Source organism: Pagrus pagrus (genome assembly GCF_965226575.1).
Source record: "Pagrus pagrus genome assembly, chromosome: 21".
NCBI lineage: Eukaryota > Metazoa > Chordata > Actinopteri > Spariformes > Sparidae > Pagrus > Pagrus pagrus.
Genome location: NC_140208.1, coordinates 25,640,870 through 25,665,777, shown reverse-complemented (window position 1 = coordinate 25,665,777; position 24,908 = coordinate 25,640,870). Strand labels below are relative to the sequence as shown.

At 38.6% G+C, this 24,908-nt stretch overlaps 2 protein-coding genes across 4 annotated transcripts in view; one reads left to right on the top strand and one right to left on the bottom strand.

The window, feature by feature from the left end:
- Positions 1–225: 225 nt before the first annotated feature.
- Positions 226–6,489, bottom strand: LOC311250879 (uncharacterized protein). 3 transcript variants are annotated; one of them, XM_084342999.1, is made up of 3 exons: positions 6,181–6,489; positions 3,726–4,121; positions 226–2,216 (listed from the first exon to the last, which is right to left on the bottom strand). In XM_084342999.1, the coding sequence occupies exons 2-3, from the start codon at positions 3,910–3,912 to the stop codon at positions 970–972; spliced, it is 1,434 nt and encodes a 477-aa protein (XP_084199125.1). In that variant the 5' UTR covers positions 3,913–4,121; positions 6,181–6,489; the 3' UTR covers positions 226–969. The 3 variants fall into 3 exon arrangements, with proteins under 3 accessions (XP_084199125.1, XP_084199126.1, XP_084199127.1); XM_084343000.1 differs by having other exon boundaries at positions 6,236–6,489; XM_084343001.1 differs by having other exon boundaries at positions 3,726–4,041; positions 6,236–6,489.
- Positions 6,490–12,133: 5,644 nt separating this feature from the next.
- LOC311250136 (rho GTPase-activating protein 23-like) overlaps positions 12,134–24,908 on the top strand; it is an 83,041-nt gene continuing 70,266 nt past the window's right edge. The window contains exon 1 of the mRNA XM_084341703.1: positions 12,134–12,334. Coding sequence (XP_084197829.1) covers positions 12,326–12,334 — 9 coding nt within the window. The 5' untranslated portion in view covers positions 12,134–12,325. The remainder of the gene's footprint in view (positions 12,335–24,908) is intronic.

Sequence of the window (24,908 nt, the reverse complement as noted above, 5' to 3'; positions counted from 1 at the left end):
GTTAAGTATGGAAGCCTGTAACGGCCATACGCACAATTATTTATATTGCCATTATCGCAGGATCACAAGTTAGCTATTATGTTATCTCAAGATATCATAGATCATTTTCTTTCTTCTTTAAATGTAGCAAAACAGCTGACTTCTCAAGGTAACAAGATCATTTTGGATGTGTGTTGGGTTTAGGAGTTTCAAAACAAACCATATGAACTTTTTACAAACATTTGCCATTTTTCAAACCCTAACCCTGTTGATTTTATATGAGGGTTTTACAATATGGCTATTGTAAGGGATAAGCGTAACAATAAGATTGTTACATTTTGCTCATTTCCACACAGACTTTTTAGGGTGACACACTTGTGAGACAGGGCAGAATAAAACAATAGTCTTAGATGAAATGATCAACTCAAGGCAGATGTGTTTCTCTCCAGTGGGCTACAACCTTCTGTTGTCACAGGGAAAAATTAACTACTACACTAGTGGGTGTTGTGAAAGGTATAGGCTAATAAAGTCTGCTGTGGCTCGTCCTGAAGTTTCTTCCATCTTTTTTCCCCTGTTAATATGTTTCTTTTTCAACATGGCAAGTTTTCCTTACTCGACTAGAGGGTCGTAGGAAAGAGGATGTTGTTCACTGTACAGATTGTAAAACCCACTGAGGCAATGTGATTGTGATTTTGGGCTGTATAAATAAATTAATTAATGATTTGTGATGTCAACATTAAAGTTTTTAAAATGACTGCATTGTTGTTATGAGCTTTGTCAGCTGGCAAACATTTGATTTAAATCAGAACAATATGATAAAAGAACAAGTTCACAAGATTATGAATCAGAGCAGACATGCAGTTCTTGACTAGCTAAAGACACATTTCAGTACCAAAAAAGGTATTTAGGTTTGAAAATGAACCTGCAAACTCCACATAATAGAGTATATAGCTCTGCATGTTACATTCAAAGGATGATTTCTGACTATAGCTAAAGCTGGCACTGATACGATTTCTCTCCTGCATGTTTCTTCATGTGAACCATCAGGTTTCCTTTCTGAGCAAAGGACTTGTGACATTCTTGGCACTGATATGGTCTCTCTCCTGTGTGTATCCTTGTATGATTGACCAGGTCTGACTTCTGACAGAAGTTTCTCCCACAAAACGGACACTGATATGTTTTGTCTTCTGTATGGATCTTGACATGTCTTATTAAAGTCTTAGTCAGGGAGAAACATTTAGTGCAACAAGGACACTTGTAGGGTTTCTGTGCTGTCCCTGCTTCAAACTGAATGATGAGCTCAGTGGATTTTCCTGAAGGTCTCCTCGGCAGGAAGTTTTTTATGTTGAGATGTTTGGGCTCTGTCTCACCTTCAGCCTGTTCACCTGGATTCACTGAAAGGAGTAGCTGATCATCTGTGATGTTGTCCGATAGTCCACCATCAGCTCCACCTGGCTCAGTTTTAATGTGATCAACTGGAACTGCAGCCAAGGCTTCTTTATCGATATCAGCAACAGTCTGGATCTGGTATAGACACAGGGGCTGCAGAGACTCCTGATCAAACTCACTCTTATCATAGGGAGTGATAGTGAGAGGAAATGTCTTAATGACAGACTCCTCCTGTCTGGTGTCCAGCTCTTCTCCAATCTTCCTGCCAGGTGTCAGATGAATATCTGCCTCCACCTTTTCACTAAAACACCGATATGGTTTCTCCTCAGTGTGTTTTTGTCTGTGAAGTAGCAGACTGTCCCTCTGCTCAAAGCTTTTGTCACAGTCTTGGCACTTGTATGGTTTGGCGCCTTTGTGTGTCCTGGTGTGAATGATGAATTCAGACTTGTGGCAGTAGCTGCGGTCACAGAACTGGCACTGGTACGATGAGGATTTGTCCTCCGGATGCCTTTTGAGGTGTCGTACCATTGTCTTTTTGGAAGAAAAATCGGCCAAGCAAACGGGACATTTGAATGGTTTCTTCACTTTGAGAATATGCAAAGGCATGTTCAGGTCACACTCCTGCTTCACATCATCATCTTCTATATCAACCAGTATCTCCTGGTCACTTTGATCATTATCACTGGCAGGAGAGGAGTCTGAATGAGTGTTGTTCATGTTGAGACTGTCTTCTGTTTGCTCTGATGTGGTGTTTTCTGATTTCCAGCTCACACTGATGTTCACACTGGCAGCAGGCTGCTTTTGACCAGACTGCATCTTCACATCTGTGGCAGACATCTGGAGAGAGTCTGAAGCAAATGACAGGACACCATTTATTATTTCAAAGGCTTTCATGAATTAGATTACTACTGGACAATTTTGAGGGCTGAGGTGTAAAATGTAATTGAACCATAAAACACGCTAACAGCATGTAACTGGGGCTGCAACTAACGATTTTTAACCTCCAGGATGGGTCTCAGCTCACAATATACCCCATTAACTTTTGGTGCTGATCCAAATAAAGGGATGGATCGAGAATATTTTTTCACACTTTCTTTAATTTTTTTTCTTTTTTTTTTTTCTTTTTTTTTTAAACATTTTTGTTACTTTCTCAGCAAATAATGCATGGATCTTGATGAAAAAATCAGGTGCATTAAGGTGGTTGTTATCTGTGAGTGAGTACAATTTGATATGGATCCAAATAAAAATCTGGATCTAGCAGATTTGATATTGACAAGGCTTGATTGAATTAAAGGGGGCTGTTGGGCCTTGGCAGAGGCATGCACACATCTGCCATTCTAGTTTTCATTATTGGTCAATCTGCCAGTTATCTTCATGAATAATTGTTTAATGAATTGTTAACTGATTAAGTGTTTTTTTAAAAAAACAATAAGAAAAATTCTTATCACAATTTCCCAGAGCCGAAGATATGTCCTCAAAGACTCGGAATGACAAAGAAAAGCAGCAAATCCTCACATTGAAGAAGGTCGAACCAGCACATTTTTGACGTTTTTGTCAAAGAAATGATTGAAACGCTTAAATTCAATAAATCAGGCTCCTGCTCTCTCTGATCAGACTCACTGTGTTTTAAATGCACCGAGATTCACAATTAAGATGTTGTCATTAACATCTTTTTCAGTTTTATTTCAGTTTTGATTAGTCAATCAACCAATCTTAAGTATATGTAATTATTCAACTAATGTGATAATTGATTAATCATTGAATTGAAAAAAAAAAAAGACTGTAAAATTTGCTGGTTTCAGCCTCTTAGATGTGAAATGAATGCTGCTTTTCTTTGTAATTAATGCCAGTAAACGAAGCAGGGTTTTGGACTACTGGTTGGACAAAAGAAGAAATCTGAAGAAAGTGCATTTTTACACAAGGCTTTGGCCTTTTAAAGACAAGAAAACAATTATTAATTAATTATGAAAATAATCTGCATTTAACTGATATTGAAATAATCCTCGATTGCAGCCCTTAACTTCTTATTAACAGGTTGCAGATACGATCATTATTTAACAATCACGACATCATCAGACGAAACAAAAACACAGGTTATTAATATACTGTAGGTTACTAGGTAAAGAATGTTTAAAAAGTGATGTTACTTTTGTCATTTACTTGAGGTTACCACAGTTACAGAAGAGTCATGTTTTATTGACAACATCTGTAACACATCCCGTGTCTCCTTGAATTCCACCGGAGAATGATCCATTCCAGTGCAAAAGCATCTGAAAAATGAACTTCTCTAATCCAAAGTTAGCTTGTGAATACAGTTTTCTCCTCCTTTATAGAAAGCAAACATGTGATAAACTGACCTTCACTGTGTGACTTGGCAACATCCAGCAGTCTGCGGTGGCTGTCCACCACCCACTTTGAACAGGACATTTCCTCTTCATACTCGATGATGGTTCTTTCTACAATCTTGAAGATCTCCTGGGCGGCTGCAGACAGGCACTCACTAACAAGTGCTCTCAGCAGCTCCATCTTTGCTGTCTTCACCATGATGACGTGTTCTCCACAGTGAAAGCTTATAAAGTAGACATGAGCCCCTGAGTCCTTGTCACTCCTGATTGCTCCTCAGCTCCACCTAAAATTTCTGCGTCCTCAGATCCCATCTGTCTCTGGCCATGTCTGCAAACAAAGCATCCTTTTGTACCGGCAGGAGACCACTTCTGATTCAGTAGCAATAATCACAAGAGTGAACTGGAGATCTGAAAGATATTTAACAGTAATAGTAGGGTTTATTAAGATGGAAGAGAACTCGTTCAGATCTTAGGGTGACAATTCTACGAAAATAAATGAAGAGTTTTGCCTCTGAACTCTGAAATGAACTCCACCATAAAAAGTTACTTCTTTCTTGCGTAGCATAAAGAGACTATAACTTACATTTTGCTGTATAAACCTTTGTTGAGAATGACAATGACAATCAATCCTGAGCATTGATTTGAATTTGAAAAGAGTCTGAACTTTTTATGATCCTCTCAAAGCAAAGAATGTAACTGCAGCCTGTTCACAGAGGTCGGGCAGCACTGCAAACGTCATAAGAAAATTAGGGAACTGAAAAAGATAAATTGAAGAGTTCTGAAGATATTCAGTATTCCACTGCTATGAAGGCTTCAAGTGTAAATTGTTGTACAATGGTTGTGAATGGTTGTTAAGCTGTCTGGGGAGAGAACTCAGTACTGTATTGTAGGTGGGTGATAAGTAATGTCCTAGGCCTCCTCCTCTGTTCAAAGACGGTGGTTCCAGTTTGACATAGATGGATTCTTTTACTCCTCTTTCAAACCATCTGTCTTCTCTGGACAAGATGTTTACATTGTTGTCCTCAAAGGAATGATTTTTCTCCTTCAGATGTAAGTGGACAGCAGAGTCTTGACCTGAGTTTGGTCATCCTGTGTTGTGCCATTCGTTATGGAGAGGTTGTTTTGTCTGTTTGTTAGTACTTTGGGGAGACAAAACACCCTCTCCAACAGAACAGAGGAGGTGGCCTACGACATTATTTCATCACCCACTGACAATGCAGTACTGAGTTCCCTCCCCAGACAGCTTAACCATTCACACCTGGGCTCAACTAACCCTATTCCTTTGGCAGAAAAGCTTCTGAACCTTACAACTTGTTCTTAACAATACTGGGTACTCATAAAAGAAATATTGAGAAGGGTTATATTTACACACTAAAAGTTTTTAGAGTATAGAATGAAGCTGTTGCTTAATTGATTTGTTGATCAACAGAAATGTTGATAGTCAAGCAAAGATACAAAATGTACCTTGCTGGTTTTGTTCAGCTTCTCTGAAACAGGGCTCCAGGGCACAATTGTTTTGGTCACACATGTGGCCAAAAATCTGTGAAGTGCGACTAAACATTTTCATTGGCCGCACCAGTGTACCTGATATTTAGCAAGTCACATTTATAAAAAGTAGGAAAATATTTTTAAAAACATGTGTGACCAGTTGCTTTTGAAAGAATATTGGCCTAAAAACATATTTTCTGTAGATTATTTTCAGCATGTAGCAGGATTTTATGTACATTTCACATGTGATGTGTGTGTGTGAACCGCACTGTACTGCTCCCACATTCCTTTCACACAAACGAGAGAATTTGTGAGACAGCACAACCTTATTGCAGTCTATATTTCTTATCAGGTTACTGATTATTGTTATGTCCCAAAATCTAAAATTTTGTTGGTTTTATTCTTACTAAAAACTGGGACTAAATACTTGACATCATTGTTTATTCATGAAAAAGACAATATGAAAGCATCATTGTCTTTTTCTTATTCATGTGGGGAAAGCTAGAACCTGCTATCTCCTCCAATTACACGGACAAGCTATATACAGAGACAAAAACTAAGTCTACTGTAAATGTAGGTTTACTGGTGATAAATTACTAACGTTTGCAGGCTATGTCAAAGACCTGATTCATTAAACACTAAACAATACAGAAAACACTTTATTTAGGCTGCTACTGGCTCATCAGATTCTTTATACACGCAGGTTCAGCTACATTTTACACAGTTATTATATATTCTTGGTGTTGACTATTATGACGGAACAATTCCTCATGGTTTAGCTAGCCGTATGTACACCGCATTGGCAAGAGTCCCTCAGAATTCATACTTTTTGTATGTTGATTATGTACATTTAGTGGCAACTAAGAAAACAAAAGTGCAAGAACTTTTAACGAAGTTTGGCTGAGTATGATCTGTAGCTAACGCTTCGTGTCGCAGATAATTTACCCTTAAGAGCTAATGTAACATAACCTCAACATACTTTGAGCGGTCTCCATCTTCTGGCAACCAGAATATCGGTAAATCGAAGAGCTTACCCAGCTGACAGTGTCGCTGGGTTTCTTTTCAGCCACTGTTGAATTAGCAGAGTTAGCTTTAGCTAAGGGAAGCACGCTAGCTTCTTGTGATGAGAACAAAGGACTAACTAGACGACACAGGCTGTGGTCTGCTAGTTTTAATTTATTAAGATGCAGCCAGCTTGCCAAGTATCAACAGTTCCAGAGCAAACTAGCAAGCTATACGTTGTAGAGTGTCCACAGTCAAGTTGAGGAGGCATAATGCTAAAAACATAACATAGCTTCTTCTTCTTCGGTCGACAGACATTGCAGTAATAATAACACCGCCGCCAACTGTTCAAATCCAGAATAGCTCCACACTTTTATTTTAGCAGATGTAGAAAAAAAAAAAATCAGAGCGGGCGAACACTTCAAATTTTTTATCCCAGCTTTATGTCCCCACCGCTTTTCAACACAAATTAATGCCCTTGGTGCAGATGTACTTGTACCCCAGGCGGTACTTCTGCAGGTGCCAGTTGCCGAAATTAGTAAGTAGGCTAGGCAAGAGATACATAGGGCCTAATTAGCAGTAATAATGGGAAAATGATTGAAATATATAGGCTAGTAAAAAGTTATGAATACGTGGTTGAAATAGCAAAAAGTAGCCTAATAAGTAAGCCATTAAAATAGTTATCTAAAAGTAATGAAAGAACTTTTGAAAAAGAATGAAAAGTATTTGATAGCCAAATGGTGAAGAAGTTATTGATTAACATTTAAAATAAATAGCCATAAGTAATAGATTAATTAGTGAAATAGTTATCTAAAAGTAATGGATAAATAGTTGACATATATCAGTGAAATGAATGGACAAACAATTCAGTTAACAATAGTTATCTGTTGAAATAGCTAGAGGTAATGGTTAATGGAGTGTATTACAAATTATAATACATATTTGTAATGTGTTAAATAATATCCAGTTTAAAAATCAAGTCAATTGGACATATGTGGAGTATGATGGGTAAAGTGGTAGGCCCACATGAGTTCATCTGATAGAATAGAGGTAGAACCACTGTCTTATTATGTAGGTCACCAGAATCACCAATCATATTTACCAACATTGAAGAACAGCCAAATACAGCAAATATAATTTATTCAAATTATAGGTTTAACTAGACATGACAGTCCTTGAGATTATCTATCCCTGCATCTGAAAAATAAATGATTTAACAATGCAGAAGCGTACCATCATCTCTTATTATTGTCTTTATGTTTGATGGTAAAATGCATGATTTAGATTAATGGCTGCAATTGTCAGAAGTTTATTTTATGTTTATTTTGTTTGTTGACTGTAGGTTCAATGGACTCTCTGTGCATTCAAGATCATTTACGTACATCATGCAGCAGATGGTGCCATTCACTTTGCTAGTTTCTGTGCTAAGCAACAGTTTCACCCTATCTCATGCATCTGATAAAACTGTGTTCCACTTAACAATTCATGGGTAAAGTCACAGCTTGTTTAAATACAGCCCCTTTAAACTCAGCAATACTAGAGGTTAAAAATGCGTACAGTGCTGTAGTGTCCAGTAGTAATAATGAGTAGAAACCAGCAGAGAAATAACAGGCAGAAAATCATTAAATTGAATAATTTTGGTGCATGTTTATTGTCCAGGCCACGTGTCTGTGAACACTGAACTACTGTGCAAACAGGAGTAATGAGAGTGATTTGTGGAGTGGAGAACAGTGGGCCGCTGCAGCGGGCCAGCTTGCTCGTTCCTGTTGTTGTGGGGTGGGAGTTTCCAGCTATACAGCTCAGGGGAAGCACCACAGGATGTCCTTTTCCTCATTCCTCAAGGATAGAATGACTCTGTGTGTAACCATGTTTCTGATGTGTATTTCAATTAAGTAACAGACTGGTTACCATGATTCAAATGGGTCAATATTCTGTGATTTCTATCTTTGTTTCGTTGCAGTGATGTGACAAATAGGCCTCTACAATGAAACTGACTGAACCTAAACCTGAAGTTAACAGTCAGTACCAAAAGTCAACTTAGTCCAGTCAGTATTAACTGCCTTCTCTATTTGATATTACATAGTCTGATCGATTAGTTATTGTAAAACTTGTCATTACTGTACTAATTATCAGTACCCTGAAACATAATTCTACAATACAACTTTTTGATCAGATTTCACATAAGGCTGCAATGCAATTATTCATTTGTCATTTGTATGCAGTTTTCATGTTAGTATGGGTATTCTAGATTTTAGTGTAGAGCTATGGTGTTCCATGGTCTCATTGCTGTTCAAAAGATTTTCCCACCCTAATGAGGCAAAACATGTGATCAAACATTTCCTGGGAAATTTCAGGACTAGAACAGACATAAAAAGTAATGAATTATAATTCCAGTTTGTTACAACTTGTCGCAAATGGCTCTGAACCAAAAATACAATGCAAAACTGCAACAAAAGCTGTGTGCATATATTTCTGATGAACATAGCACATCAAGTCTGTGACAAAGCAATGTGTGTCTGTGACAATTTTCCTTTTAGTGAAAGAAAAAGAAAGTTTGCAGTTATCTGATCTTGGTGAGGAAGTAGTTTTGGCCATCATTCCTATTCCTTACTAGAATAGCTCTCAGTAGAGTGCATACCTCTACCGAGCACAACAGTCCCCTTTTGTACTCACTCATACCAGTCACCTAAGAACGCCAGATTCAAGATCCATGCATTATTCCCTGAAAAATGTATGAAAATGTTGTAAATGCTTTATCTCACATAAAGATAGTGACATAAAAATATTTCTTGGATCTTTCCTTTATCAAGCTCCACAATATAAGATACTGGGGGTTTTCTAGGCCGAGACCCATCCTCCACCCAAGTTTCATGGGAATCCGTTTAATAGTTTGTGTGTGACCATGTTGACAAATCAACCAACGGACACAAGTGAAAGCAATGTACACACCAAGTACATTGGTAAGTAAGTACAGCTGAGAACTGGCAATACCACAACACCACTAAAAAGAAGCCAGGATGAGGAACATGAGCAGTCAAACATCACATAGGTTGTACATTAAAAAAGCTAGATTAGCCACACTTTTTGAAAGATAAAACTAAGCTATAGAGTAGAATTATAACCAAAAATTGTCCATTGTAAACATCAATCACAGTAAACAGACCCACTTCCTGCTTCAGCTTTGATCTGCTGTGTACATACAGTTCTCCTGTCTTCTGTACATTATCATTGCAATTATTACCACCATCCCAGGTGTGCTCCCCTTCAGTTTTAAGTAAAGTTGTGTTTTTGCCGTGTTTGACATTGTAGAAATGTTGCCATGTTTCCAGAACTCAGCAAATAAATTTTTTGACCACTGGGGTAACGGAACAAGCTGTAAACAATAAGCTTTTGGGGTGAACATTAGTAAAGAGTTCTTGCAGACATGTACAGTAGCATGTAGCAACATTGGCGTTCAGTTGGAATCATGTTTCGTTCACCAACAAATGTACTTTCAATCTCTTGTTTTAGGTCTGATTTGGTCCCCACCAACCATGTTCAGTATGGTCAATGTGAGAAGGTGAGCACATATTTTGCTGGCCTTGTGCACATTGTTTCTTTATTATGTTCTCCAAATGTATGATGTTTCGTGATGTGACAAGGCTGTGATTAAGATCCGGTCAGGTTTAAGCAGACAAACAAATGGGTGGGATTAGGGAAAGATCATGGTTTGGGTTAAAATGACCCCTCTCACGAGATCTTTCACAAGTCTGAGGTTACCATCTTGATACCACCATTCACTAGCTATTTATCAACTTTTGCTAACTAACAAAAGCTGTTGAAAGCGATAAGATTGAATCAAAACAGTAAAGCGGTCTATGAAATGAAAAAAAATGAACTTAAAGACACTTAAATGCTCTGTATAGCAGAGGAAAACAGAACTAAGTGATCATTCTTTGTGGGTTTATCACTAGTAACATTTCAGGGAAAATGCTGCCGTATTTGTAGGGACGGTAAAGGGTTACATCTATCTGATGAAAGAGAGACTTCCAGAGAGTGCACTTAGGGTGCAGACTTCACTGGACTGACTTAATTACCCACAATATATAGCAATAGGGACGTGACTTTGAAGTTTTTCCAGTTGCTGACCGAAAAAACAAAGAAAAACTTATTGTGAATGTGAAGAACAATTACCTTATTCAAACGTTAATAATATTCAACCACATCTAATACAAAACTATGTAAAAATATATGGCATATATAAGGCTATAGATGTTAAAATGCGTTTTATTATTGTAGTGTGTTAGGCCTGTCTATTGCCATCTTATACCACCTGACAGTCCCATGTCTTTGTAAACTTGATGTGATGACATGAACACATCACACTGTGGACGACTGAAGTCTGCAGAGGCTCCGTCCACAAGCCCAGAAGGTAGACATTTGGTTTAACACCTCGTTTCCACACAGTTATGTGTCTGTAATTACAGACAGTGTTCAACGCAAGGAAATGCATTTTTTTTATGATAGATACTCAAAGAAGATATTCACACATCCAACTAACTCAAATGCAGCCTTGACGTTAGAAAGTGTCACTTCAGTCTTGAAAGAGGAAGATCCCAAAACACTGTTTACTCAGCATCGCAATTTATTCATTTTACTGATGTTTCTGTCCCTCTGGACCTTTCTCACTGTAACAATCTTCTTTCTTCAAGACTTTTCTGATAGATAGACATGCCACCGTTAACATGAAAGAAAAGATCATTTTCGGGTTTTACATCCTAATGGAGCAGTATCAAGACAAAAAAAGACCAATAATGCATGGTTAAAAATAAGTGAGGAGGTTGGCTTGCCTGGTGCGTAGCCAGTTTTGTGAAATATTTTGTCAAACGGCACATGGACCCCAAACATTATGCATGTAATCTTTATGTTTTACAGCTAGCATGCTACCAGTGTTAGCTAGCTAATTAAGACTTTTCACTTAGAAATAAAAGCATAAAAGGAGATATAGGACATTCATGAATCAGTTAGCTGATTCATTTATGCAAACTTGAAGTTTCAATTTTTTGAGGTGAAAAGTGAAATGTTTTTGAACATTATGTGTGAATATTGAAAATCACTAACCTAATAGCTTGTCCCAGTAATTTATTACAGTTACTTTATTACAGTTTGATCAATTGTTGTTATGAAATTAAAAACATTTTTTTTTTACTGTTTAGATTTCCCCACATTGTTCCCTCAGATGGGACCTACAGTATATGACAGTTAATCTTTTTCTGTGCTTCACTTTGCAGCAGGGATTCAGCTAGTTTTAAGTATCCCTGCTCCACTGACAGTTTACCAACACTGGTCATCAATGGAAGTGTATGAAGCTCATAGTGAAGCACCATGAAGGAATGAGTGCGACAGCTGCTGGGGGAATCCTACTACATCAGCAGATCACATGGTACACACAGACACACACCGACACACATACTCTATCCCTCTGATCCCTCCACCCTCCCCTTCCCTCTGTCTCTCACTAATGCTGTGTACAGTGAGGGAGGGAAAAAGCAGGAGGGTTTTAGAGGAAGGGGGAGGAGGGGGAGCAGCTGAAAGAGCAGAGCAAGCGAGAGGAGGAGGAAAAGGAGAGGCAGTGAGCAGTGTGAGCCCAGATTACAACCAACCAGATACTGAAGCAGGGAAGACAGGAGCGTGGAGGGCAGAATTAAAGGAATACAAGCTCCTCTGACATATTCTCTCCTTCTGTATCAGTTGAAAAGAAAAAAGGGGGGGATTCCAGAAAGGTCGTGGTCAGAAAGAGGGAAGGAGAGTGAGAAGAAGGGGAAGACAAGGAGAGAGGAGGAGTACTGTATTTCCAAGAGCGAGCGTTTGAGAAGACAGTGCTGTCATAGAGGTGGAGGAGGAGGTGGTGTGTGTGTGTGTGTGTGTGTGTGTGTGTGTGTGTGTGTGTGTGTGTGTGTGTGAGCGCGTGGGTTTGCGACGCATCAACGACACGAGACATACAACACTGCACTGTGTGTTTGAAGTGAACTCCCACCACACCCCTCTATCATCAAAACCCCAACATCATCTACCAAGAACCAACCTGAGGTTTCACAAACCATGCTGAGGAGCTGGAGCCAGCCGAAGTCCTGCTGAACACCATGGCCCAGGTGAGGAGAGCCTCTCTCTCTCACACACACACACACACACACACACACACATACACACACATATAAAGCATGCATGTTGGTGCAGAAACTGGAATATAACTGAAACAAGGATATTTGAAATGCATCAACACACTCACTGGGTTCAGCTGAAGTTTCTATGACAGCCTTTGTGTTTTCTTTGTCTTTCTCTTGCTTCCTCTCACACTGTCAAGAAACATGCAGGCATTAGCCGTGTGTTTGACAGAGCTGTAAACACTCAAGGAGAGTCTTGTGAGTAACTTTGCATCTCTGCAGAACAACTCAAAGTTATTGCAACAACAGAAGAAGAAGGCTATAAATGGCATATGTTGGGAAGTTAGCTTAATGTCTGTAAAGTGAGCAAAGCGGGAAACTGCTGCAGGATGCCGGACCCCTGGTTGTCTGTGCGACAAATACTTTGTGCTGGTCCAGTTAATTTCAAATTTGATTGGCAATATCAACCACTAAATCACAACAAGCATTGCTATTGTGGGACTGTTACAGTTGAAATGTGAATTCTCCTAACTGTGCGTGTAAACAAATACAATGATTCTTCCATTATTATGCATATTTTTACATTGTTCAAAATAGAATAAGACAATTTTTAGACATTATATTTGTGGGTGTTTCCTACGGCGTCAGCTGACTGTGAGCCTATGTTGCTGGGAGGCATGTTGTCAACTCCTGTGGCAAGTTATACTGTACAGTTACGTACATTGATGCATTTTATGTATTTCTAAGTATGCTTAGCATTAGCTATTGAACAATTCCAAATACACAATTCAAAGGTTAAGTACGATATATGAGATTTCAAATATTAATACAGCAGAAAACACTATTTGCTATGTAAAGATATAGTGGAGTAATGGTGTAATGGTGGTCTGAGTTTCTCTGTTCTTTGTTTTGATAGCTGGATTGGCCGTGTGTATGTTAATGCATGTGATAGATTTAGGATCAAGATAGTTGATTGTTGAGTGTAAAGGAGCACACACCATAAAGGTGATTGCTGAGTTTCATTCCCAGGTTGGTGGCCCAACCACCTGGGAATGAAACTCAGCAATCACCTTTATGGTGTGTGCTCCTTTATGACAAATATTACCATATTACAGTACCTACATCATTATTTACTAGCAAAAATACATGTTCCCCGGAGAACACCAATGTATGGGGGGTATAATCCAGCCCTGTTTGACCCTTGAAAGTTCCCTTGAAATGGCCCCCCACCATGGAGCAAGCAGTCTGCCAACACTGGGCAGACTGGCAGCTCTCAGTGAACACTGCCAGACGGGGAAGATCAACACAGCCTCCAAGAAGATGGAGGCCGGTGTGATGACAGGGAATACAGTACTGACGTGGTTTTTCTTGCCCAATTTGGCTCCTGGCACCCCTGTGACTGAGTCAGCAAATAGGACCGTAACTTAGCTGCACGGCTACAAGCTAAATACCTAACCTCAGCTACATTTAGCAGCAGTAAACAGTCTACACTTTAGCATTGTTTTCAGGGAAATTACAAACTCCAAAATACCATTCAGAACACATACAAAACAACTTTTTTGCCATTGTTAGGCCTGATACTGGCGGATTGCTAAGATTTAGACTAAGATAAAAAACAGTTTAACATCGATTTTTTTTTTGTTTTATCCAAAAATACACCCAAAGACGTCTGGGTGAAAAGGAAGAAGAGCCTCTATCATTCCTTGGAAAATGAGTGAAGTGTATGTTTGGGGCTTTCAGAGGAGGAACCGCAGTGTACCAAGTGCAACAAAGCCCAATGAAATGAAGAAGGGGGTATTTTGGGCTCGTCTCTATGAGGGAGAGGGTATCTCCCTGAGAGAAAGGAAGGTTGTGTATTTTTAGCCAATCGGCTCAAGTGATGCTGTTTATTCTGTCTGTGTTGTGTGTGTGTATGTGCAGACTGTGACAGTGTATGGTCACGGTGTATGGTCAATTCACAGTTGATGAACCAGACAGACAGTAAGAAAAGAGAGCATGGGGGTCTGTGAGGTCTTTATGGAAATGTGGATATAGAGGACAGTTTATCCTTAAAGATAGAGCAGGCTTTGAGTGTTTTAGGGTGGAACAGCTCATTCTGCCCGGCAGGATAATGGAGAAACTATGTAGTCAGGCTGAGTGAGTGTGAAAGGTGCATTGTGTTTTTGGAGGTTGTGTATTTGTGTGTGTGTGGAAACGTCAGGATATCCTGCTCTTGCTCTTGTGGACAGACAAACACATTTACTGGAACAAATATGAGACAGGTTCAAACTGATGAATTTTCCAACAATTTGTGAAACAAACATGCATCATCAGATGGGATTTGACTAATAGACCACAATGGTATTAGTCTATACTTTTATTATACTTTTATTACAGTATGACTCATGTAATGCACTTTTAGCTGATTAAATATTTATTATTGTTTTTACTTTAATCTGAACTGAACTTTTAATGACATGTACTGATCTGATTCCATCTAAATACAAAAGATGAAATTTGATTAATAATACAAGCAGACGTTGTATTATAGGAGTTGGAGATAGAAAAAAAAATCTATATCAATGTCCTATCTGTGTCTTGAAGGGGAATCCGATTTTTCCAACACATCCTCGTACCAAAATGAATGAATAAGTAATTTGCCAGTGACTCCCAAAACAACAAATGTCACTGTTCCCAAAACAACATGTCTGTTGCAGCATACTAGCAACAAGGTTGCCTGACCTCCGACGTATGGTCTCATTTTGGTTAGGTTTAGGCAAGAAAATTACTTGGTTAGGTTTAGAAAAACATCATGGTTTGGTTTTAAATAACTATGTAACGTATGTAACTTCAATTACAAAGGTACATACGTACATTTTGTAGGTAACTTAAGTTATTTACATGACATTACTTAACTATGTTAGTAAATTAAAATAACCTTGACTTTTGGCTTCACAATGGACATGAACCTGGGTGAAAGTCCTGTGTTTGTTTAATCCCAGACCTCCTCCCAATGCTGACTTGTAGCTCTTTATACTACTTCTCCTGACTGCCTCCTTTGCTGGCGTATTAATTACTATGGCCACTAGAGGTCGCCGCCAAACAACAAACATAAATATGGTTCGTAATAAGTTGCTTTCAAACTCAACCTATATAGTGGTTTTTCTGGAAACAGAACCAGAGCATACAAAATAGAGGATAAATTGGATGAGAGGGTAGTCTGCATACAGAGCCCAGTGAAATCATTGGATCAAAGTTGGGATTTGGAGCCTCTTGTGAAGACAGTTAGTGGTCTTCCTACTTGAACTTCCCCTTACAGCGTAATACATGATTTAAAAAACAATTATCTAGCCTTGAGTATCTCTAGATGGAGTTCTGTAAAGTCTGATAAATGTCTTTCATTGATGTCACTGCTGGTTGGTGTGGCAACAAGTTTGATAATAAAAATACAGTCAGTTTGGTTTTGAGTTAGAGAGAACTGTAGCCTGCTCTTCCTCTCTGCTTTCGGCTAGAGTATCAACACTGCATTAGTTGCTCCTAGCAGAACACACCTGAATCTTAATGCAGATACAGCATCTCTGGTTTTACTGCATCCATTTTTGGCTTTTTTTTGTGAGCTTTCCACCTTGAGCACAACAGTGTTACAGGAGTGCAATGCTAAATAGCTGCAGTACTCTTTAAATATAGAGTTCAAGTCAGGAAATGGTTAGCTTAGCTTAACATAAAGCCTGGAAGCAGGTGGAAACCACTGGCCTTGATCTGTCCAAAGTGTCAAGAATTTAAAAATCTTAAAATGTTCACAATGTTCAAACTCCTAAACTCCCCTAACCCTAATTTCACTCAAGGCAATGGTGAACATTACCTCATCTGTGAACATTTCGTGGTTGAGTGGCAGAAAATACATACCGTGAGTTTAATCATGCGCATGACCTTCAAGCCTCCTCAAAATCTACTGAATCAGTTATTAAGATGGCTCCCCATCCACTGTTTCATGTCACTCTCAATGAAGGAAACAGTGCAACACTTTGAATGTTCTATACCACATGAAAATATAACCGTAATAAAAATTACTCCAAAATAAAGCCACCAATGATCCAAAACCATCAGTATCAGTCCGCGGAAACGCTAATGCATCAGACTGTAGTGTGGACTGTGGTAAAGCTGAAATAGAGCATATATGCATATATGATAAAGGTTCAAAAATACACGTCCTGTATTCAGCAGAAAAAAAAATGTTTTGTGAAGAATGGTCCACATACATGAGCTTTACTCTGTGACTCACTGAAGTGACTCACACTGAACTGACATATCCTCTGCACTGAGTCCAGCTCTGCAGCTCTGCTGTCTGAAGCCTCCAGGCCTCTCCTAGGACTTCTCCTTTATATCTTCTCTCAATTAGACTGCACTGGCCACTTGTGTTCTAATGGCCAGTGTATGTCCTTATATGTGGATTTCACTCAGTACATTGCCCTTACAAACTCATCCAGCCGAAGGAAGGGCAGGACGATTGAAGACAAATATGAGAAGAGGGAAGTTGGACAGAGGGCACTGTTGTGTGTTTGGATAGACACTTTAGGTTGCAACCAATAACACGTTTGGACCGGTTATTTTGTGAGATAGTAAATATGTCTGAATTCATTGTTTCTGTAAAGATTCTGTGTATCTGAAGGTGGAACATTTACGCCATCATCAACCATTATGATATGTATGGATGCTACTACCACTGAACAATCAAGTAAAGAATCAAATCTTATTTAAATGTTACATTATAGTATATTCATGTCACATGCCTGCTGTTAGTGGCTTTCAAAACCCTTACAAATAACCACTATAAAAAAAGATAAATTGCATTTTCTGATCTACTACCTATATGTTTAAGGTTTAGTAATGTTTAGACAACTACATCCACTGACTGACTAAAATACACCTACACTGACTGCAGGTAAGTGGCTGGACAAATGCTTATTCTGTGTGAAGGGCTGTACACAACTAGAAAGATAACAACAACTACAACTAGAACAACAACGACAGTGGTGAATGATATTGTTGGGATCGATTTTTAAAAAAAATTTGATGAATGATAGAAACACTGACTGTAAAAAATCCATCTGAGTTTACAGAGCGTCACGTTCACAACTTATTAAATGCTTATATAACGTATTATCAGGACTTTGGCACTGATGGGGTCTCTGAAGTTTGTGAATAAGATTTGTCTTCAAACGAAAACTCAGGAAGGACACAAGGAATTTCATGAACCCATATCCTTCTGGGGTTTTTTTGTGTGTGTGTGTGTGTGTGTGTGTGTGTGTGTGTGTGTGTGTGTGTGTGTGTGAAATTGGGATTTTCACATGTGAAAAGGCAAATTTCGCATGTCATCTTGTCATAAGGGCAGAGCCAGCGTGTACACTGTAGAGGTTCAGTTCACATTGAGTGGAATCCTGAGGCTTCTTCAACCTTTGAGTCCATATATGTGAATGTAGGCTAAAACATTTTGTGGCTCTACCCAGTACTTCACCCTCTGCTTCTTAGAAAGAATAGTCATTATTCACAAGAGGTCCTATAATTAGGACAACATAATGTATAATGGACAAACCGCCAGTGCTTTTTCTAGTGAGGAGAGCCTGACAAATGGTGTAATTTTCATAGGGCCAAACAAAGTGCATTGTAGACTGACTAGTAGTTTTGTGGAGGATTGAGCTTTTCTTTGTATTGTTTCTATCTTACACTGGTCAATACAGTGGTGACAGTTAGTGATTTCTAAGAATAGGAATACAAGAGTGTGGGTCTTTGCGAAATATTTTTATGGATATACTACATATGTTTTCAACAACATGTGTATTTTAAAGTTACCCAACACACTTTGTCAATAAAGAGTAATCATACGATAATATCCTACCTTTGTGGTTGTTTGATACTTGTGATCAAGTTTGTTATTGAGTTCAACCCATAGAGGCAAAAACACACTCCAGAAACATAATGAAGTGAGACACAAAAGCATTGCGGGCTGTTCTTACATCCGGGCCTGTAATCGACATCCCAGCACCGGACCTGACTGTTATCAGCACTCAACAGAGGAGAGGGGAGGGGAGGGGGGAGAAATGGAAGGGGAGGGTGTGGGACGAACAAAAAAGAGGCGACAAATTATCATGACAGTTCTCCACTCCTGCATGCTTCTCAAATGTTTTCATGTCAAAGACAGATCTGTTTGATCACATTTTGTCCCACTTGACAAGATTTCAGCTGCTGTAGATTTGGTCTTTGTGTAGCCATCTGACAGGACACAGCGGAGAGTGAAATGTATGATGAAATAGTCATTCTTAAACAGGAGAACTTCCATTGAATTTATTTCTCCCTAATGCTGATGCCAAATGAATTACAGTTTTTTAAGTTTGTAGTATGCTCGATTTTTTTAGACTCTAAGAATCGTGATGTTGGTCAACGACTTGGATTTTAACTGAAATATCTCAACATTTGATCAATCATAATTACATTTTCATTTACATTTAGGGCAGTTAGAAGTCGCTCTTGTCCAAAGCGGCTTACAATAAGTACATTTGTCACAAGAAAGAAACCACATATACACAACATATCACCGTCGATAAGCTAAGAATAATGACATGTAGTACAATTATCTTTCCTACTGACTCTGGTGATCCTCTTACTTTAATAAAAAAAAAAATATTTAGACTGAAATAGCTCAACCTAAACATCCATGTCCCCCTTCAAGTACCTGCAAACCTAATAGCATTCCCATCTCAGCTGTACTTTGTTTTCAGTGCTGATTAGCAATTGTTGGCCTGCTAACACGCTAAAGAAAAATATGTTAAACACTATAGCATGCCTGCTAACAGCCTGTATGCATTGATACGAGAGGGTATTAGCTGGATGACATTAGCATGTAACTCAACAACATCAGAAATTTACTTGACAAAATTGTTTTTATGGAGGGTTCATTAGAAACGCTTACGGCATTGTTTTTATTTAGTGATTTGTTTATTTGTTTCCCCCCACTCACCATAGTTCTTTGTGTCCATAGTTACCCAAAAAAATCAATTATCTTGGAAGCATATTTTGTTATATTTGTAAAAAGTCTCTTTATAGCCCAACAGCAATCAATAAATCAAATGCTCTGAAAAATTTAAGAGAAAAATCCAGCAACTGTAGCTATTACAGGCCTCAAAGGCCTCAGTGACGAGTTCGAACAATAGCCATGTTTGTTGTTTATTTTCAGTATAACACTGTGAGGTGTTTTCTTCCAAGTGAATGAGACATGAGGTAATTGGATATGGTTAGCAAAGACAATGCACTGTGCTCACAGTACACAGCCTGTCATCCAGCAGCTAAATTACTAGTAAGGAGTAAATGCCACTCTGGGTAGCCTTTTTGGACTGAATCACGTTTATGGTGGCTATTTTACTTGTGTTTACATGATTGTGGCATTTCACACAGTTATTTATGTACTTCTAAGACTAAAAAAACTAAGAGAGCTTGTTGAATGTAGCAAACTATCTGCTAAGACACTGCCCCCACCTTGCCAGCGAGAGCTACATGGAAGTTCATCTAGTCAGATGGTGAGCATTAATGTGTTTTGGGGGAGGATTGAGGAGAGGCCTGAAAGGAGGGCAGTGGGATTGTTTCGGTTTAATACATTAGCTTGCATTTGCTGGTTTCTACAATCTCACCAACCCCAGCTTTAATAGCTTTGCACAACATAAGGACAGAGGGAGATTTGTCTGATTTGAATGGCTGTGGCTGACAATAAACAAGCACACCAGAAAAACAAAATGGAAGTGTAAAAAAAAACACGTGGACATCCTGAAGCGTGCGGGATGCAGTGTGGATTGTTACATTGATAAAATGGAAGTGTATCTGCTCTGTGACATAAATGAGTGACAGATGTCAAATAACTTTCAATAAAATGTAGTCTTTGTTGAAATTATTACATTCATATAAGGCATCTTCATATGCGTGAAAGCAGGTTATGATGTTAGGATTTTTGCAAGTTGCTTTGAACTTGGATGGTCAGATGAACTTGATGGCTTAACTGCATTGTTTCTTTCAATAATAAGACCACATGCCTTTATGAGATTCACAATTCAATATACCTCTTACCTGTAGCATCTTTCACTAAACTTCAGTCTGTCCCACAACTCTGTCTCCATTCAGACAGAAAAACATTGTTAGGATCCACCCAAAGCTCCACTAAACTGGCATGACTTTTTTTCTTACACAAGATTAGCCCTGCCTCAGAGAAGCAGACATCTGTGGCTGAAATGCCATTCAAGACACAAGTCACAGTAGTAACCACGCTCACTTTGATTTTTAAAAATAGCATGCCCAGCTCAGCCTTATAGAGCTCAGCTGCTTTGAATTTCACTGCTGCTTGACTGCAGATCATTCTTCTAATTAGAGCCTTCTCTTTCTTTTAACTGCATGCAGCGGACTGTGTGCAAATGTTTGAACTGTTTTTCTTTCAAATCAGGCCTTCAGAGAAACTTGACTGCAGTTTTGGTGGTGGCAAGTAATTATGTCTTCTTTCAGGAAATTAAGAATGTTGGAACATATAAAATAGCAAAACATTACCAACATATCAAGAATAGTGGATCAGTTAGTATCAGATAACCAAACACCTCTTTTTGAAACGTTCCACAGGTAAACAGGTTCATTGGTAACAGGTGATAGGATAATGATTGGGTATGAAAGGGGAATTCTTGAAAAGGCTCGGCTGAGCAAGGATGAGGCGAGGTTCACCACATTGTGAAACACATGATTGTTTGTATGAAGAATATTACTACAAAAAGTAGTCTTTTTTTGGGTAAACAGTTCATTTGCAAATGAGTGCATTTTTGAGACACACAGTGTCTCAACTTCAACACAACAGTGTCAAGTCAGAGACAGAGAGAGTGACCTCATTGAGAGGTTGACAGGATGAAGAGATGAAAACTCTTTAAGTGGTTATGCTTAAAAAAAAATGTGATGCCACAAGATTTTTCACATGTGCTTTGAGTGTGTGTGTGTGTGTGTGTGTGTGTGTGTGTGTGTGTAAGAGAGAGAGAGAGAGAAAGACTCCATGTCTATGTTTTAGCAGCTGCTTCTCATTGTTTGCCAATGAATTCATGCATTTAGACACACTTGACCAAACAATATAGTGAAATGTGTTCTGTTGATTTAATGAGTGAGGAATGTGGTGGCAAAATGAAAACAATCCCTGAGCCTCGCCAGCTATTGTTTCAAAGACAGTCAGATTTTATTTTCATCTGCCTCAGTTTCCCTCAAAAATATTACATTTTTAGCAGCATAAAGTGTTTTATATCCATTTGTAACATACAGTAGAGCGAGACAACACATCCTCATACCAAAATGACTGAATTGGTCGATTGCCAGTCACTCCCAAAAAATCTTTCCTTCGGACCTTCGTCATGTGCTCGCAGTTTGGTTAGATTTTGGCACTACAACTCTTTTTTTAGGTTTAGGAATACATCATGGTTTGGTTGAATATAACTATGTTATTTATGTAACTTCAGTTACGTAACATGCGTGGCAAAACTTTACTACGTTAGTGCCTTAAAAAAACCCACCACTTTCACACGGGACACAAACAGCAGTCCCCTTGGTGAAAGTCCTGTGCATGTTTGAACAAATTCAACCTATTTGGGTGTTTTCAGATGAAGATGTGAAAAACTTTATGACTTCATAAGTTCTGTACTTGCTTACATTGTCCTGTCATTACTACTTTTGCTGACAGTGGCCCCTGTTCAGTAAATGTTACACAGTCTCTCTTTAGCTTCCAAAATCTTCCCTTATTCAGGATTTTCCAGAGCATGCAGTATTGTTTGAATGGTTGTTGATTTTATATCATTAGCTATCTATGTATGTTTATCTTAAATACCATTCTCCTCTACTCAAAGTCTGACATCATATTCGTGCTGCCCTGCTGTGCTCATATGTGACATCATCAGCGCGCTGCAATCTGCATGACTAACACCTACAGCGACCAATTGTACCATCTGTGTTGTGACACATGCACACACACTTTACTCCATAGGGATGCACTGTGTGCTTGTGTGGAGGTTGTCTAATGATGCGTGTGTGTTTGAGAGAGAAATAATTTGTAAGTGTGTTTGTGTACAAATTTAAGTGTGTGTGTGTGTGTGTGTGTGTGTGTGTGTGTGTGTATGTTGTGTGTGTGTGTGTGTGTGTGTGTGTGTGTGTGTGTGTGTGTGTGTGTGTGTGTGTGTGTGTGTGTGTGTGTGTGTGCTTTTTTCTGCTCCGCTCTAGTTCATTCAGCTGTATCTGAGCTTTAAATAGAATGTTGAAAGCCTTGTTTCTGCTGTGCTTGTGTATGTGTGTGTGTGTGTTTGCTCCTGACCTGATAATAGGTTTCCTCCAGAGTGCAACCCCTGAGGGTCCTCCAAAGAGAACATATTACTTGTGTGGATGTGTGTGTGTTTGTGCAAATATGTCTGGTAGAAGAGTAAAAGTGTCCTGTCAGATCTATCTTGTGTGCTCTTTGATTTTACTCTCCACATGTAAGATGTTCTTTTTGTAACTTAGACACAACACACCACATCCACGCCAGTATCCTCCCAGTCTATCATTCTTGCACTTAGCACAGACAGTGTGCTTACTCACTGAAACACATCACAGCACTGAACTTTGCTGTAGCATTTTATCATTTAAGTGGTCATTGCATTTTCAAGTTGCCTCATTATTTTGACTTCAGTTTGGTTTTAACTGCTTATTGCTGTGGTGTTTAACTCTGCACTCCCCACAGATTTACAGCATTCATTTACAATTGAACATGGGATGTTTAATGCAGGAAATGGCATCTCTCCTGCTGGCCTACATTTGAGCTAACCAGATGTGGAAAAACATGACAACTCACAAGGAGGAGGAACTATAACCAAGAGGCTTACACTTTACCTGTAGTGGCTGACTGACAACAATGGATGTATTATGTTTATATAACTGTTCATTCAAATGAAAGGAGTTTAAAAAAATAAATCATATTACACATAGTATTAATTGACCTTGTTTATCTGTCTCTTTTAATGGCACACTGTGCTTTTGGGGCCACAGTTCTTTTGTTGCACTATTTTCCACTGGGACAAGATGACAGCAAGACTGATTCCCTGTTCTCTTTATAATCCATACTGGCAACAACAGTCCTAAATTTCAGCAGCCAACGGCCATGATGGGCCATGAATAGCTTGAGTTTGTTAACTACATGACAAACAGTAATCTGGTGGAGGTGTTTTATTGATGTGCATTCCAGACACCCTAAGATTTGACTTATAGCAGTAGTAGACTGCATCTGGCAACCTGTGCTTCAGACAGATGCCAAATGGAAGTAGTGGGCAGATTATTAAACGGTTGTTTGTCAAGAAATATTACAGCACTCTAACACTGGTAGCTTTCTCCAGATCTTTTAACCAAAATCCATGGACTTCTTCCTTAACCTGCACAATGGGATACAGTCAACCACTCTGGAAAAAGCTACTATAATTTATCACAGAAATGGTTTTACTTTATGTTTTCCTATTGTAAAATAACTCAAGTTTCAAGTTATAATTAAATTGCTGAGGTGTTAATATTGATATATTAATAGAAAAAACAAGATGTGACATGTAATGGAAACAGTCTTATCGAATAATTCATGACATACATGAAGCTTGTGACTCAAATGCCCACAGAAGCCTCCACTGTGTGTGGAGCTATGAGGAGACTGTACTCTTCCTCTACATGAAGCAACATAAATGTCCAAGTTCTTATATACATCATACAGCTTGACTGGGGAATTAGCGCATCCAACTCTTTATACTGATGCACTCAACTCCCAGTATTCACATAATACTAGTGGATGGAAAAACTCAATAACTTGCTTTTTGTTTTTTCAGATTTTCTTGAAATGTGATTAAAATTTGCTCAACATTTGATGAAAATCTAACTCCTTAGATTTATTTAGCCACAATGGTTATCATCGCTCATGTTTGCTTATTATTTTTCTACAGCAGGTGAAACAAACTAGAAAATTTTGGAATGAATAAACAAAGATAATATAAAAGCTGTTCTGAACTTGTTAAATCTTGAATGTATTAACATATCACTACAGTACTAACTAGAGCTAAAGTGAAAATAACAACAGAGAATAGCAAAGTAGCCATCCAGCACGCAGATGTTGTGGACTGTTGTTTTAATTAGTGGTTAGTGTTTTGTTTTGTTTTTTATCACAGCAGATGGCAGTGTGCAAGTCTCCTTTGTACTGTGCATGTGTTTCCAGTTGACATGCATTAAAATGATCTTGTGTGGGTCAAAAATTAGAACAGTAACACATGCCCTTCACTCAGCCTCCTCTCTGGTTCCATTTGAGCCTTTATTTGTAGATGACTGAATATGAAAATACCAAAAAAGGTTCTTTAATTTTATGTTAGGGTTAAACATTTGCAATGCAATTTTGGCTTTAGATCAGGTCTGAGCTTCTATCTCTCCAGATTCATGTGCGTACAGTATATCCATATCTGATCCATGATATATTGTTATGACAAATTGTTATGACAAACGCTTTAGTGATGATTGGATCTTC